This window comes from Bombus bifarius, unplaced genomic scaffold, assembly GCF_011952205.1.
Source record: "Bombus bifarius isolate JDL3187 unplaced genomic scaffold, Bbif_JDL3187 scf7180000007992, whole genome shotgun sequence".
In the NCBI taxonomy this organism is placed as follows: Eukaryota; Metazoa; Arthropoda; class Insecta; order Hymenoptera; family Apidae; genus Bombus; species Bombus bifarius.
This window is the reverse complement of record NW_022884373.1, coordinates 518,162-535,496: the sequence shown is the minus strand read 5'-3', so window position 1 is coordinate 535,496 and position 17,335 is coordinate 518,162. Positions and strand designations below refer to the sequence as shown.

At 41.0% G+C, this 17,335-nt stretch overlaps 1 protein-coding gene across 1 annotated transcript in view; it reads left to right on the top strand.

The window, feature by feature from the left end:
• Window positions 1–210: 210 nt before the first annotated feature.
• Window positions 211–17,335, top strand: part of LOC117205664 (homeotic protein empty spiracles-like) — a 54,935-nt gene continuing 37,810 nt past the window's right edge. The window contains exon 1 of the mRNA XM_033444305.1: window positions 211–1,896. Within this exon, the coding sequence (XP_033300196.1) occupies window positions 999–1,896 (898 nt within the window). The 5' untranslated portion in view covers window positions 211–998. The remainder of the gene's footprint in view (window positions 1,897–17,335) is intronic.

Below are 17,335 nucleotides of genomic sequence, written 5' to 3'. Positions count from 1 at the left end.
GTAGCGTGGCTGGTGCCGACCAGCGAGTTTCTACCTCGAAGAATCGTCCAATCCTGTTGAAGTGGTGTACGCCTAGTATAGCTGTTCGTACCTTGAAGAACCGCCCAGTTTTCGTCGATTCTCTATCCCCACCAGCGGAGTGGCGGTGCACGGTGGTGGGGTTGGGAAGCGGCCGAGGAACAGTTGCCCCCACCAACACCCAAGAGCGCCTCGTTTAGCCTGTAATTTGCTCAAACACTAGCAAGCTCTCGTGCCAGAAACATCCGTCAGAGAGCCCGTGGTCCGTTGGAGTCTCGAGATACGCTCGTTGGGGCCACAGTTGCTCTTTTTTCGGGACAACTGTGCCCGAGTGGTTCCTTTGGCCGGAGTAAATTTGGTGCCGCGGGGCTGGAGCTCGATGGAGAGGCGCGGTCCCGGGATATCGCAGTGTGTGTCGGCCGTGTGAGCGAAACGCTTCGTGTTGCGGCCTCTCTCTCTTGCGTTACGGTGGTGACACTACTCCTTGTCTCGCGCGGGGTCATCGTCGACTGGATGATCCCTCAGTGACGCTACACGAATCTCACGTGAACGATGAATCAGTGGTGATCGTGGTGGTGGAAACTACAGTGTCGCATATTTCGAAAACACTCGTAGAATAATACGTGAACTAAGAGGATATTATAGGTTGGTGTGGCGAAGAGATCGACAAATGGACCATGTACTCATTAACGAAAAGAAACGAACGATAACTGTCATCGAGAACATTGTCAACGCTAAATTACAACTGGGATAGTATCCCAAAATAGGGAGTTATCAGTGCGTCGATAAGTGCGTCCAAAGTGTTCTCAAGGAGTAACCCGTGGTTGGACGTCTGGCAGGCAAGCGTTCTCGGTCTGGTGAAGGAACCGGGACCGGGGCGGGTGCAGGCATGCGGCGGACCTGACTCGACCGAGTTACCTGGAGCCCTCGCGTGTTGCAGAAGTGGCCAGTCCATCAGCCAGGCGTACGATAATCGTACGATGATGCCGCTCGCGCCGACGCCAATTGTACCGGTGCCCTCGAAGCCGAAGATCGGCTTCAGCATCGACTCGATCGTCGGTGGTGGTGGACAGGGTCGCGAGGATCGCTTGGACCGTTTAGAACGGGTCGAAATCGAGAGAGATGGCAGCCCGATGGACGTGGTCGAGGGTTCGTCTTCGCCTCGAACTCGTCGAGTGACCACGCGATCCCCTGGCGCTCATTCCGAGGGCTCCGATCGGCCGGTGTCGCGAAGTTCCTCCGTGGAGTCGTACCCTAACTCTCGAAGAACTCCGTCACATCCTGGCAGCCATCATCACCATCACGGCAACCACCATGGTCATCATCATCACTTATCCGCCGCCACCCACCTGGATTTTAGTAGAACGACGGTTCACAGTCACAGTGGAGGATCTACGCCGAACAACAGTCCCAGTCCACCTCACAGGATATCCCACGGTGATTCTCCCGTCGGTACACACCCTCAGCCGCCGCCAGGAGTCGTCAGACCGAGTCCCAATTACCTCGCACCGCCGCCTGGCGCGGCAACCGCGGCAGCGGTCGCTGCCGAACAATTAAAATCTCTTTACGGGCTACCAGGACACGGTCCAACGGGACCGCAAACTGGACAGAACGAGTATCATACGCAACAGCAGTTAGCACTAGCCGCGAATTTGGCCGCGGCGCAACATTTCCAAGCGGCGAATCTCGCAGTGGCCCTTCAGGCGCATCACGGCGCGTCGCCCCATGGACCACCGCACGGACCTTATCCCCATGGGGGCGCGCCTGGTGGACCTCATCCACCGCCGCATCCTCATCAACCGCCTAGAGACAGCTATCCGCTGTATCCTTGGCTCCTGTCCAGGCATGGAAGGATCTTCCCTCATAGATTTCCCGGAGGTACGTCCCGCAGCTGTCTTTCTTCTTCTTAGTTCCCAGCTTTGTGTTTTTCGTTTTTGGGATAGTTGAGTGTATTTCGTTGTGTTCATTAGGTGTGATAGGTTAGTACAAAAGGACTGTTTCAACTTGGAAAACATGTAAGCGTGCTATGTTGCTTCTTCCTTAGTCTTGACAGTTTTTAGTATAGTTGAATATGTTTCATTATTTATCAGGTTAGAATCGAGGACCGTATTAATTTCTTTTAATTTAAAGAAAAGACTATGTCGATTTGTTTGTCTCTCGTGCGTCTAGTTTTACCGCGGTTGAACTGTAACTGTAAAAGCTGCAAGAAATATTATCGTGATTGCATATTATTCAGTGTACTTGTATGTCTGGACAATTAGCTTGTCGCGCAATGGTCAGATTACGCGTGCTTATCTTATTTTTCCGACCAAGATGAAACACGTATCTATTCTCTCTGGCCTTAATCATTTTTACCCGGAAATAGTTGGAGAAAACTGGCATCGTTAGATCATAGGTGATCGTAACAATTGCAGTTTGATTCGAATAACGTTACTTAATCCTTGCGGATCTAGTTTCATATTTATATCGCGTATCTTGCACCTTATCGTCTAAACTAAACGATGTAAGTTGAAATAAAGTATTCTAAAATTAAGTAATTTAGTTGAAACTATTGTGGATCATCTACGTAACCCAATGATACCAATTGAGCGTTAGTGGAGAGTCTCTCTCTCTCTTTCTGTGGGTTCAATTTTATTTCTCTGGCTGTTAGTTTCATCGTAATTAATTAGATAGAAATAGAGGAAAGTGGAGAAAAATAGAACACTCGATATCGAAATTTGCCTACAGGATAGAAATTAAAACACAGTGCCTGGAATGATAGCTTTCAGTTTCTGGTTCGCGTGACTCGAAAGACGCGATTCATGTTTTTATAGTTGCAAGAATGCTTACGTATACGTGTACCTATATCGCTTTTTATCATTGATAGCGGTACAAGTAGAGAAATAAATAAATGTTGTTTTTATTGCATAAATAAACTTGATAGTAAAGTTATCAAGTTTTATATGACTTCCTGGCAAATATCAAGCTTCGTAGTAAAGTTATCTTAAACTTATCGAAGCTTGTCAGATAAAACGACATATTTCTGACTCTGTGTTCCATTAGTTTCACGCCAAAGGATAGGTGTGATAAGATGATGAATAAAAATGGTTAAATAATTACAAAATTATGTAGTCTTGCAACGGTGTATGACTTGTTTGGTATTATAATACTATTTATATTCATAATATGACAAATTAATAGATCGATTGTAAGACGTTTGTATATCTTTAGAATGGTTGCCTCTGCATCAAAGTCCAATTTTATAATCGACATCGTTTCTTAATTACAAGATCGCAGATTACGGAACATAACTTACGTTTACGTATACCTAATAGTTCGATGTTTTGCGTCAGATATCGCATTAAAGCGAATAAGAAAGTAGTCAATCCACGCGTTACTTATACAGACGTACTTAGGCAAAGAAATATTTAATACATAAATTTTTATTGAAATATCAACGAGCGACCGATTCACTGATCGAGACATTACCGTCAATTCGTAGAACGTGTACGTGGTTCAACGAGACACGTAGTCGCGTTTCCGAAAAATATAATTATTTCTTTCCGATCGAACGCATAGGAAGCTCTTGCTCGTCAAAACGTTTTCCTCTGTTTATTCAACGGTTCGTTAATTCTCGATTCTTTCGACTGCGCGATACAACAGTAGTTCATTCAAATAACATCTAACGAACAGAAAACAATCTCATATACTTACACTAATTCCTTTAACTCCGCAATAATATAGCCGTCGTTTTTAATAACATATTTATCCGACAAAGCGTTATCGATTAATCGAGCAATACTAAAAGCTGTTATTCGGTTTTCTCGTTAATCGCTAGACGAAAGGGCAACACTTGGTTACGAATTCCATCGAACGGTTTCGAAATCATATGCTCGTTGTAAAATTATTTCGCGCGAACGACATGGTATTTTTGCTGGTTTCGAGGAAAAGAAAAAAGGGAGGAAGAAGGCAGGAGGCTCGTTTACATGGTTAGATCGTTGTCAGTTGGTTCTCTATACGTGTTTCTTTCGCACGCGATCGTCCGGCAATTCTGCCGATCGGAAAGCCATCTGTAACTTCGCTTTCTTTACGCGATTTTCACGGCTCTTCGAGGGAAGTCCCGGACAAAAGGCAATGTCCCTGCAGGACCGCTGGAATGAACCTTAAATTATATTTACAATAGAGAGAAATTTCCACTGCATGAATCTCAATTTCGGCTGTCTTTATGTCTCTAGATGGAAGTTAAAATATATTTGGACAATAATGATCTTTCCAAAGAAAGTTTTGCTTTACCCTACGAGAGTGAACATCCAATTAACACCTATTTTTACCCGTGTAATTATTATTTTTCCTACCGTGCGCAAGGTGCGTCAACTACGGCCCGCTCTCTATGGCGCCACGTTTTCGAACTTAACTTTAAAGCTCAATTATGCCTCGTAACGATGCTGCACCTAGGCCCCCTCCAAAGGTACAAGCGCGAGCCTGCTAACGAGCAACGTCCCCAATTTTCCCAAACACCGTATTCTTAATTTCTATATAAATATGTATGTATATGTGTCTGAAGTAATAAACAAGAATAAAGAATCAATTATAAGCGTGGAACGTGCGAATAGCCGAGATCCGCGAGTTAGCTCGTCATATTCCAAGTTAATAAACCCCATGGCGCGATATTCTCGCTTTTTTCTCCCCTCTCCCTCCCTTTCCCTTATGTCGACCGGTTCGCCCGCGAGAGATTATCGATTTGGTCGCGATGTAAACAGCGTATATCGGAGTCGATCGCGCTTAAACGACGAACACGATAATTACGTGTATATTCCGTAGGGCTGGTAAATAAGAAGGAACGCACGCGTTTCTTTACCCCGTGAAAGAAGAGGTTACGCAAAGATTTCGTAACGGAGATTTTGTAACGTTGTTGTGTCCGCGACGCGATCACTCTTATCTCGAGCCATAAACGACGAGGCAAAACAAGCGGGTTCGCGTAATTGATTCATTCGAGAGTGATAACCGGACCCCTGGACCAATTATGAATTATTCCACGATACTGGCCATATCGTAACGACGAGATAGCGTTCCATCCAGTCATCCATGATAGCGGATAGTGAATGGAGGAGAAGAGAAGCGATAGCGTTATTTGTTTAGTGGTTGCAGTCGGTAGTGTTGCGTGGTGATTGAACTTTTAAAAATAGATCAGCCCGAGGCGATTAATTGTAGAGTTAGAGCAACAGTTTGGATATTTATTCTAGATTAGGATCATATAGGAACGATCTTATGGTGAATTAGCGAAGAGCGGAGAATCGAGCAAGTGGTGGAAATAATTTTCGCTAAAAGACGTTGAAGCTTTCTATTGCGATAGGAAGATAGGCAGGTTTAATGTACGTGTGAAAAATGGAAATAAATAGAATATTTACAGAATATAGGAAATAAAAGAATCCGTTTTTTCAAGAATTTTTAGCGAAGGAATCGCGTTGAATATTCATAATAGTTGGAGGTAATCAATTTGAAGATGATCTAAATCAATTTTATCCACGCAAAAAATTACCATACGAATTTTCGTGCGAAATGTTCGAAGACGGAATAAATTTGCCGGCGATAGAAGGAATCGATGAATAAGAATATATTTATTGTATACCGTTTAACAAATTCCGGGAAAGACATCAGGATATTCGCTGAAGGATAAGATTTTTTTAATTCACTTGTATATCGTGCTGTGCAACTCAAGCTTGTTATAAAACAAACTTTCATTTAAAAAAAAGGGAAGATTCCTCAGGAATATAGCAACGTTGAACAAAATTTTTTCTCGTAAAATTGATGATTCTCGTTATCGTTTTACAACACGCATACGTCCACTCGGACAGATGTTGCGCGACTGTTCGCCCATTTATCTCCAAGCGATTACCGGCTACCTGTAACTGGAATCTAATTAGCCAAGGCAAAGCAAAACAGGTAGCTGTGCATTGTACGACGAACGATACCGTTCGACAACTGCGTCAGTTTCTTCCACCTGTGAAGGTGTGAAGAAATTACCGATTTCAAGCTGAAGCACACGGAGTTTCGTGTCTCGCCACTCATCGGTTCGTTCGTATCACGGTTAATTTTATCTACGATCGCTAGTCGATTGTAAATCATTCGATCGTACGAAACTCGTACGAGACGCGACGTATGTTAGAAACGAGAGTTTTATCACGAAGCGTTCACATTTGTAGAGGACGAGGCGGTAACAGTCAACACGCGAAAAAATAAGTGGAAACTGTAGAATGAAATTTGTTTCTCACGACGCTTCGTTTCTGTGAAGATCCAGTTTGAAAATTCGTCGAATCTGCTTTGGCTTGGCTAAGTACCGACTACGTACGAGTGAACGATCGGCAGAAGGTTATTGTACGTGTGAAGATAAGTCAACAATGTGAAATAAAATTCTTCCGTGCAAGGTTTCGTCTTGAAGAAAATGAAGTTTAAACGCGTTTAATTACGAACTGGTCGGATACACGCGCACGTTGCATTTTCAAATTTAATTTCCTCGAAAACGAAGCATCTTGTGAAAAAATGCTATTCTACAGTTTCTACTTATTTTCAAATGTAGCTAAAACCCCGGTCGATTATTTACTCTTGTTCAGTTTGCAATTAGACGAGTTTAAGTATGCTTCCATACCTTGGAAGTCGATTTTTATTTTATTATTATAATTTACTGTAACAAATTTTTCTCTCGTTTTTCCACGCGAAATCGCTCCTTATTCAGTTCTATCACGATTACCGTCCCACCCTCTATGTGTAAATTTATTTTCCTTTAGGAAGATACACCACGTATTTCTGACTGGTTTTGTCGCGTAATTGTGAAAAACGGAAGATCGAGGGAATAATTTCCAGGAAAAGGATTAGTTTGCAAGTTTCTGTTAAGAAAAGAGTTAATTATTATATGGAGGAAAAGAAACGATCGATCGTGTGCTTGGCACGACTAATAATAATTTACTCATTGTGAGCGCGCGTATGCGCTCGCTTCGATTCTTCGAATGACCACGATGACGAATCGAAAGGGACGAGGGGATGATCGTTTGAAAACGAATGCGTCAAGTGGAAAACCTCGATGGACGTTTTATGGACACGCGTGGACGTTTATACGCGAGGCGATTTACAAGACGTGAAACGCGCCACTGATGGGGGAGGATTATTATGGAGCGTGTTAGCAGTGATGAATGTAGAAGTAGCGCTTTGTTGTGTTACGGTCTTCAAATCATCGTGATTTTTTTTGAGATTTTTTTTAAATTTAACATTTGAAGGGTCTGTTTGTGAGAAATTAATTTCTACGTGATATATAACATTTGCCATAGGCTAGGATCTTTAAGGTAGGCTTTTGTTGTGTGATTAAGGCTTAATGGAAAGGTTAATTACTTGGATTTCTATCTACATATAGGTGAGCGACGGAATGACACGTTGAGTAAGATTGATTCTTAATGCTAATTTTCTGTAACTTCTTTTGGGAAAAAAGTTGACCTTATTAGGAGTTGTGATTTAAATACCAGGAACATAGATTGGATCCAATATGAGGATTGGTATTAATTTATGAGATTGAAGATTCTTCGTCGTAAATTACTCGTGACATTTTAATATTTCTTATCTGCTACAATGATCGCGCTTCCAGCATATAATCTCGACAGGCTCGATAATTAAAAGAAATTTAATGCTACCAAGTAATACCCGATCGTTCGAAATGCTCGATCTTACGTTAAAAGAGACAACTCGCCAGTACCTTTTGCGCCCTTTAATCATTCTAACACATCTTACAGTCCTAATAGTCTCACCAAAACTGTCCAATTGTCTCAGATACTCGATCTGGCATCCAGTGTTCAGTTATCAAACTAAAAATGTCAATACGCCACAATTTCTCTATTCTTCAAAAAATTCTATACATTTGCCCGCAAATCATGCAAACAGTTTACGTGATCCTCGCAGTATTCCATACGTAATGGTTGTGTAGAGGACAGATATGAGAATGTTTGACCGTGAGATTTATTGGAAGTTATCGTTTGTTGTCGTAACCGTCGAATATATTTAAAATAATAAATTAATGTACAGCCTATATTCGCCGAGTCGCTAATAGATAACGTAGATAACCCGTGATAACACTTAGATCGCTCGTTGATACAGAAAGATGCTCGGGGGGGGGGGGGAGGGGGCGGGTGGGAGTCGAAAGATTCAGATTCGTCTTTGTTCGACGGTTATGCGTAGCGGCGACATTTGTTCTTACATTACTTGTATCCTAACGATCTCGATACTCCGAGGCAAAATAACAACATGATCTGAATTGTCCTCTGACTCATGTGCCGCTACAGTTGCAAAAGGTATTGCCACATACTCTTTGTTTTCCAGTGGAAGGTCTTTACATCTCATTTTCGTAGTATCGAAGCTCCGTATTCATCCGAAAATTCTGCCAAATGATACGAAATTTAATTAGCTGGACCTAATTAGTTAGTAGATTCTACAATAAATATATCGCTGGTGCGATGTGCTTTGCGTAACCACTGTATATAATCCGATCGAAGTTGCTGCGAACGTTGCTCACGAAAATATATCCATTCCCATCCACGTTTATAAATAACGCGCCAGTTAATTAAGTATATACCACCCAAAGGCAGAGCCCTACATCAGAAAAATCCGAAACGTCTCCTCAGAAGTAGTAATTACGCATTCCTTAATGAACAGGCGGACGTCGCGCGAAACGAGAACCGCGACAGGTGCTCGAAGCTTTCCGAATTCCCCTGTATCCTCCTACTTTTTATATTTATTTTCTTTATTTTCCCTGCCGCTCCAACTGAAATCCATGATTTCTGTATTACGCAACCGATAATTTAGCAGCTCGAATCTCGGCCGTGTTATTACGCGAAAACCATCCTACCTCTCCTTAGCGGTTCATTATCGTTCAGTGTCGTCCAATCATGTGAGCAGACATTTTTTCTCTAATTATATTCCCGCGGTTGTCGTGGCTCTTGCGTCGAGGTTGTTCGTTCCGCTCGAAGATTAATCGCTCAATCGAAAAATCCACTTTTTGCAACGAAACTTCATTGGAAAATCAGTCCTCCTCCTCCTCCTCCTCCTCCTCCCTTTTTCCTCTTTACTTTTTTCCCTCTCTTCTTTTTTTTTTCTTTTTCTTCCTCCACCGCTACGTGTATGGAGACAACGCCGCCGCTTCGTTTCGAGCTGCACGGGTGTAGTTCGTTGGTTATACCTAATCGGGCGGCAATCAGGCGACATCAGACCAGGCCTGCAAGGTAGCATACGAGGTCAGGCCCGTCGGCTGGGAAAAAGCTAGGAAAAGGCGAAACGTCCCCGTCGATAGAAATGGACTATCGACGATTACCATAAATTTACCGCGATCTACCGGGATCGTATACGGTTATTTTGTCCCCCGATAGAGAGAGGAAACTAGTTCCGCGCGCGGAAAAAATCGTGACCGTGTAAGCCTTATGGTGCGTTGTGCGAGCGCCCCTAGGGACTTTTTCTAGTTGCTCGGGTGAACCGATGGTGGCGTTCCTGAGTACTTGGAATTAAGTTTCCCTGCAAGGATCGGATACTGCTCCGGTATGGAGACTGAATATTAACGTTCTCTCGTAATTGGGGTAGCTTTTCACCCTTAATTGGCGAAATGCAAATACGTTGACTTTTCTGACGCGATTCTCACATATTTTAGTATTCCGATTGAAACCTGATCTTGTAAATTGTAATTATCAGCTTTCTATCGTGATCCATAGTTAGTAGATTTGTTATTAGATTTTTCGATAAAATAATCAAATTCGTCGATCCTTAACGCGAAAGTTGTCCTCGAAACTAGGACGTTAAGTGGTGGAAGATTTTTCTCCGCATTAACGTGACTATCATCATTCATTGTTTCCCAAGGTTCGCAAACGAGAGCCTGTTAGGGCAGCAATTTGAAGAGGTGGCTGGGAGTAAAACGCTTAGGATTCAGACACTCATCGAATGGCCCGCCTAAGGCGACGTCCCAGTCAATGATTCGATGATGAAGTGGCTTCAATGCCGTGTGTTACTCGGTTAGGGTTGTTTGCTACTTTTTGGTCAATTTTGTCTCATCAGCGCGTTACTTCGGGCGGTGTTCTCGGAACAGGACGAGGACTCACGTTACCATTCGATTACTGTTATTTCTCGAGTACTTGAGCCAGCTGGATAGGCTACCATTTTCAACGTAACTTGGACTCGAACGAGGCCCTAGTCGCTTATCTAATAGCTCGTTTTAGAATACCGAGTATCGTACATAGAAAGTTGTGTAGAATTTCTCAGAATTTCTTTGCTTCTACTGCTTCTATGTTTACAAGAATCTTTGATTAATTTTCCTTTATAATTATTCGGTCGGAGTAAATAGGATATTATTTCGCGGAGGAGAATTCAAGCGGAAAAAGTGAAATACGAAATCAGGTATTGCTTACGGTGATATTAATTTGTATGTAAATTATGTATTAAAGCGTAGTAATAGATTGTAATTAGACTGAGGAAATTTATGCAACTTGGTGTTTTTCTAAACGCAAGTGGAAGAAGTTGTAAATATTACAGCGAACATTATAATTTAGATTTTTCGTATATTTCTATATTTTACGAGCATTCTGCGAATTTTTGCATCTAATTTACATCTAACTTTGATATAATAGTCCAATCTCTGAATCGAAGTGATAATAAAGTACTGCGTATAAATTTGTAGCACTTTAATTTTTATTTACACTCGTATATTTCACTATAATTAATTTCGTCGAAGGAATAGAATTCGTGGTACGATTGAAAGTTGTGAGCTCGCTTGAAGTCGCGTTCAAGACGAAACTCTGTCCACTTCCACCGATAACTACGAACGACAGCGAGAAATTTCGTTTTGAAACGGACGGCCAAAGCGACCGAAGTTAGTGCCATTTGCTAGCCGATGTATGGCGGTTGGAATTGTTTACTCGAGTAATTGTCACGATCGTTCGTGTTAAATGAAGTACGGCTCAAGTTGAAGTCACGCCTGCTTGGTTCGTGTAATGAGAAAGAGAAATTGTATTGCGAGGCTATTTACCATTTGTATCGAAAATTTGCTTCAATGATAGAACGGAGGATAGCAATGGAACAAGGAAGGAAAACGTTATTACGATGACACAGATATAGAGTTAGATTTGATTGGATTCTATTATAACTCTAATTGATACTTTTGGTAATGGAATACGCCATTAACTGGGCGAAACTTTCTTCGAATAACGTCATTCGGACGTAATTAGAGTAGATATTACAAGGATAGGTCTAAGAGATTTGTTCAAGTCGACCAGTGCTAATGGAATTTTTAACACGCGTGGTATATTCATAAAGGAGGTTTACAAGTGTTTCAATACTCTGGCGAACCTGTGTATATCGTGGAACTTATAATTATAGACACATACCGATCAGTATGTTGCAGATTTTTATGCCATTTCATATTTCTATCGACATAACTAAGCTAACGAAACCTACGTGAAGATTTATTTCGCCTCTTATAATAAAATTACGATAACCGCTTTACTTTCATCATTTTCCTATATCCTCGTATATTACCAGCATTTTGTACAATTTTACGCTTTTAAGTTTTTCACAAACGCATCATAAAAATCCGCGGTTTATTGATCACGAAAATATTCACTCGCTTTCGTTCTCCGATTTTTCCCTCAGTCGGGATATGTACCGTTGAAAATTATCGTTTGGCGGATTATGTTGTCCGTAAGAAGACAGTTAGAGATATCAAAGCGGAGGTGAAAATTAAACGGAAGAAAAATTTCTGACACCATAGTTGAACTAATCGCCGCTTGTGCAGTAGACACTCGCTTATCTGGCAATTAGTCGGTATCGGTAATTACCGCGGAGTATCCTCCGCCCTAGCATGCAGTCTTCCGCACGCGTTTACAGCGGGGAGAAAGAAGGAGGAAGGTCGTGGAACTGTTTCGATAAGGAATTCTCGAGTCGTTTTCTGTAATCTATTCCGGCTCTCGACTTCGCTACTCTTCGTGGCTCATAATGGTGCCAGGAGGACTTCTTTTTCCTCTTCCACTACTCTTTTTCCTTAGATCTGAGTTAGTTAGTTTTATGCAGGCTATACTTTGTAGAAAGAGCCAGAGACTCGATCTTTATAACGCTTGTGTAATTCTTGAAACCGGTGGAAATGTATTTTTAATGATATTAAAGTTCTTCTCGTTTTTTTTTCCTTTCTTTTTTTCCTTGGTTCTCTCGTGTCGTGTTCCGTAGGTTCTGAACGAATGGCGTTCGAATCATCTCTGTCTTATCGCTGGGAAATATATTCGTTGAGTGTAGCAGCTAACGATTAAGACTAAAGTTTTTAGTCTTTTCTTCCTTCGCTCCATTGTGCCTCGTAATTTATTTTCCTGAATGTTTTATCGTTGACGAATAGTGGCGAGAACGGCCGCCGGCGATATCTTTTCTAATTAATTTTTATGAATTATCCGAAAAGAATCGCGCTTAAATTATTTCTCATTCGTGAAATTATTCTTTTACGTTTTTAAATCATATTTTACGACCTACCGAAGGAGAACAGCGTCCAAATATTTATTACAAATATAAAACACGTAATCCACGCGACTATCAGCAATCCTAGTCTTGGCTAGTCTTTCATTCCTTTTAGCCAAGTTTCGCAAATTCCTAGAAAGGAACGGCGATTAAACTCTTTTCTTCTTCCCTCTTTTTTTTTTTTTTTTTTGTTTAGATTTATGAACGTTTTCTCCCGCCAATAGAACGTACGAACCAGGTGTAACCGTTGTTAACGATATTAAAAGTCAACGTTGATATTAACGACGCTGCTACTTTTTCTTATATTCGTCGTATTATCTTTTCTTTTAGAAATTCTCGGTGGAAAAAATATGGCGATCGGAGCGTAATTTGTTGGGTTTTATGGATCGTTTTTTGTCATTAGAACGTATCTGTCTTAAATGACTTCCAATGGCGTGTTCGTTGGATTATTTTTTTACTGCTCGTAGCTGTCGATTCGTAAATACTATAATTCACCGCTAATGTAATCGTAGTTTTATTGCTCGCTACTTCCTCCATCTCGTTGGGTTCAGATTCTGCACATTAAGCACAGGGCATCAGGAATGTGAAGAGGGCATAAAAACTGAAACATTGTCGAATCTGTGCTACGACTATTGGCCTAAGTATTTATTATAACCCGTTGCTCTGCTGCTATACTATAATCAAGCTCCGTTATGGAGGAAAAATAAGAGCACCGATAACAGAATGTTCAGATAACAGAAATTCCATGGTATCTCGTATAGATGGATTTCTTCGAATCTAACAGCATATTACAGTATTGCGTTTTATCGTAACTAGACTTTATCGTAGAAGAGGAATTTCTTAGTTAAACTTTATCATAGAATTCTGTCTACAAAATTTGATAATGGAATATTAAAATCGTTATGCAAACGTTATGTAAAGTTATTCTGCGAATGAAACATATAGAATATAGACGGTCGAGATATTTTGAGTTTTTAAATTCTGTAGAATAAAGCGTCAATTATCCGAAGCAATTGGGACATCGAGGTGGTTCGGAAAATCGAACTGTTCGGATAACGTAAGAAACATCTACTTACGCAGTTTCCACGGCATAGGAACTATCCCTAAAATTGCTTATTGAATACACAAGAGTATTATTACTGTAATTTGAAACGTAGCTGTATATTACGCGGAATATTCGTTCGTTTTTGAAAAAGTGCTTCGAGCTAACGATACGTAGTAATTATAAATAATTCTTACATAGTCGACGTTAGGAAAGTTTATTTTTTAAAGCAGAAATTTAAGTTCCTTTCCGATTCCTAGAATTAGTAGCGATAGCGACCACGCGACACACACTGTTTCTACATAATTAACGCAATATTGTGTTACAATTATTATTAAGATCATTAAATTGACCTCAATAGCTTTCGTATGATGTAAAAGCGAATTGCGGTTATATCAGTGTCAAAGCACTCGTGACCTCGTTATTACATAGATGGCGAAAACCGTGGAAAATTTTTGAATAATGAAACCTTCTTTTCCATTTCCCTCGTCTAAATCCACCACTTACAAGAAAAACACTTCAAGTTAATAGCCATACTGTTGGATAGGCAATGAAAATTCAATTAGCAGTGAATGTGTTGAAGCTACATCTTGACCCAGTTGCATGGAACACCGTAAGATCTCTTACGTGCCTCTTCTTCCTCTCACCATATATAATTAATACCCATTATACGTAGAAAAAAAAGGCTTCTTCGTTCTTAAGAGAATATCCATGTAACGAGGCACTCGATTTGGCGAAGAACAGAAGAATCACGTTAAAAACGTCTAAACACAGAAGTTAAATCTCGTTACGTATCTATTCTTCGTCTGGTCGCAATGAGCTGACACGGCGCGATTTTTTAATGACGTCTGCCAACGGCGAACGAACAGTTGCAATACTAATTACCTCTAATACGCGGTTGCGCAAATGGAATGGACGTGATAGCGGAATGAATTCCCGCCTGTTGGTCTGCCGTCGACACCGCTTACGGAGAATTGATATTACGAAAGGGAATTGCCTTTGCAGTTAAGTCACGAGCAATTACCATTAAGCCCGTTCTGAGTAATTACCCTTTTGTTAAGTGAAACATGTGACCCGCGGAACGGCACGATTCCACTGTGGTTTCGTTAAAACGTTAAAATCGTCGACCGGTTCCGGGCTTACAAATGCAAATTTTACGACGCCAGGCGTCGAAGAAGAGTACGCTTCTTGGAAAATTGGTCCCGAACGAGCCACGGTGACGGATCAGCAATAATCAGCAATACCTATTCGAATGTAAATAAGCCTCTAATAGAGTAGAATTATTAGAATCGTCGTGGATTATGCGCGTTTGGCTATTTCGAGGATCGATTATGTAATTTTGTCTTTCTTTCTACGAACAGACGAATTTCGGTTATTTTGGCTATATCGTACCCTCCGACTGGAATATTAGGATCGTTGGAGGATTCTTTTAATTGCTTCTGCAATGTTCTAATAGCTCTACTTTGCACGAAATATTAATTGTAGATGATAAACGAATATATGTAAATAGCTTTCTTCGATTGAAATTTAGCGAACTGCAAAATTGAAGCTGTTACGATTTCGTTCTAGACTTTAGCCGTTTCTACGTCGCTTTGTAGATGTTAATTACAGTTTACACAATTACAGTAGAAGGATCATGATTTTCTTATTGTTTGGTAAATTAATCGAATTGTTAGATTTAGCATAGCGTCCAATTTTGTCCACTTCTCTCGCCGTTTTGATCTTGGCAGTGTAAAACGACGACATTGAAATCACTCAGCCGTGTATCTCCATCCCCCAACGGAGGCGGTGAATTAAAATTTAAAAGAGGTCCCAGTGAAACTCGCGTTAGAAAGCAATCGAGTGACGCGAATGTTCAAACTCGTAATAGAAATCATGCGAACGTTTCCATTTGTCGTTATCGAGGCCTGGTATAGTGGTTCGCGATACAATACCGTGTTAATCAGCGTTATTAAAGGGACGTTTACCCTCGTGACGTTCGCACCATAGGGTGTCCATCGGCAACAATGGCGTTCGGTAGCCTTCCCGTCATCCATTTTTTCGAATCTTGATTTCACGCGTGTTCCACGTGTTTCCATGTGTTTGCCCCCGCCATTTTTATCTCCTTTTTGCCTTTTTTTTTTTCTTCAACCGAGCCATCGTTTCGAACCGATCGAAAAACGCCTCTGTCGTTGATCTTTCAGGTTCCATCGACAATGACGCGATATTTCTCTCCCCTCTTCTGCTTCGTTCGTTCCTTTGTGAATCGGATTGACGTCTTCATTGAGCGAATCGTCACGGTCGATCGGTGATCGCGATCGAGTCAGAGATCCACCGTGCAAATTGAACAATCGAATGATCTGATTTTTTTGCAGGATGGACTGTGCGAGCGCTTCTTCCTTCTCGTTGATCGACATTGTCTGACTAGTCGAACGTCACTACTGGTTGCGTTTTATAGAGCGACCAAGTAGAGTAGCGTTTTTTTCGAGTCGAGAAAGTACGTATTCTTCTGTTCGGTCCTTGAGTGGTGAAAGATAGAAATAAGCTTGGTCGAACTGAAATTTTCGCGAAACGAGAAGGTTTTGTGCGAAGGTGGTTTTCTGAAAAAAGTACGATAAACGACGGATAAGATCTAAATTTATTTAGAATATTGTATTATGAATTTTCGAGTTCTTTTCTGTTTTTTGAATCGATCAGTGGATCGATGTCGTATCTTATAACACGCGTCTATTAACTAGCAAGTCTCGCACGAAAAAATATTCTACAATTCCGATTCGTTTCTTCATCGGCGTGTACTCGCAATTTTTCCAGGCAAGAGAAATAACGAAAATACGTATAGGATACATAATCAGTGCACAATTTTTCACTTCTGTCAACGTACAGTTGCCGCGTTAAAAAGAGTTAGCGAAGATGTAAATAGGACGTTTAATTAAATAAAGAGCAGTAGACAGCGTTTCGGTTCTATCAACGCGTACTCGCAATTTTCCCAAGTAAAAGAAATAGCTACAATATACACACACACACACACACACACACACACACACACAGGATATAATAATTAATGGATAATATATATCTCACCTCTGTCAACGTACAGTTGCAACATTTAAAAAAATCAACGAAAATGTAAATAGGACATACGAGTGTGTATCCATAATTAGTTATGTTTCACTTGCGCGTACGTGCATATGCAATTTTTGCAAGAATTAACGAAAGAAGCAATCGTGACGCGAACAAAGTGGTTATCCACATGTAAAATATGCCGCTAATTGCTGGTACGGCAATTAGATACGTTCGTTACGAGGAGTGTCGTTCGTGTATGCAAATGGTGCGACATCTTCAATTCCGTGCACGTTGAAAAATCGTTGCCGATATCCGGTATCGGTGGATGACTGCTCGTGTCGAGCAGCCAACGAATCGTGTAATTAAATAGTAATCGCTCATTACCGTGGCTCCGTCGTTTGTTATATTGGCGTATATGCACGCGAGTTATACTTACCTATAATGCAACATATTTCTAACCGGTTTCGATGGAATCGAAATTAATATGTGGATAATGAAAGACTAGAAGCGCCATTACTTAAAACCTATAGGAAATTTTTTGAATATTTTACTTAACGAGAATATCATTCTCATTTGCTTGGCTATAACGACGATATTTTATTTTAACAGGAATGCAGAATCGCGGATGATTAATCGCTATAGGAAACTATATAGGCGTGTGTTTTAGAACTCGTAACTCGTTAACCTGTCTCGTTCGGATTGCCAATATTTTACACGTAATAATTTAATCACTCG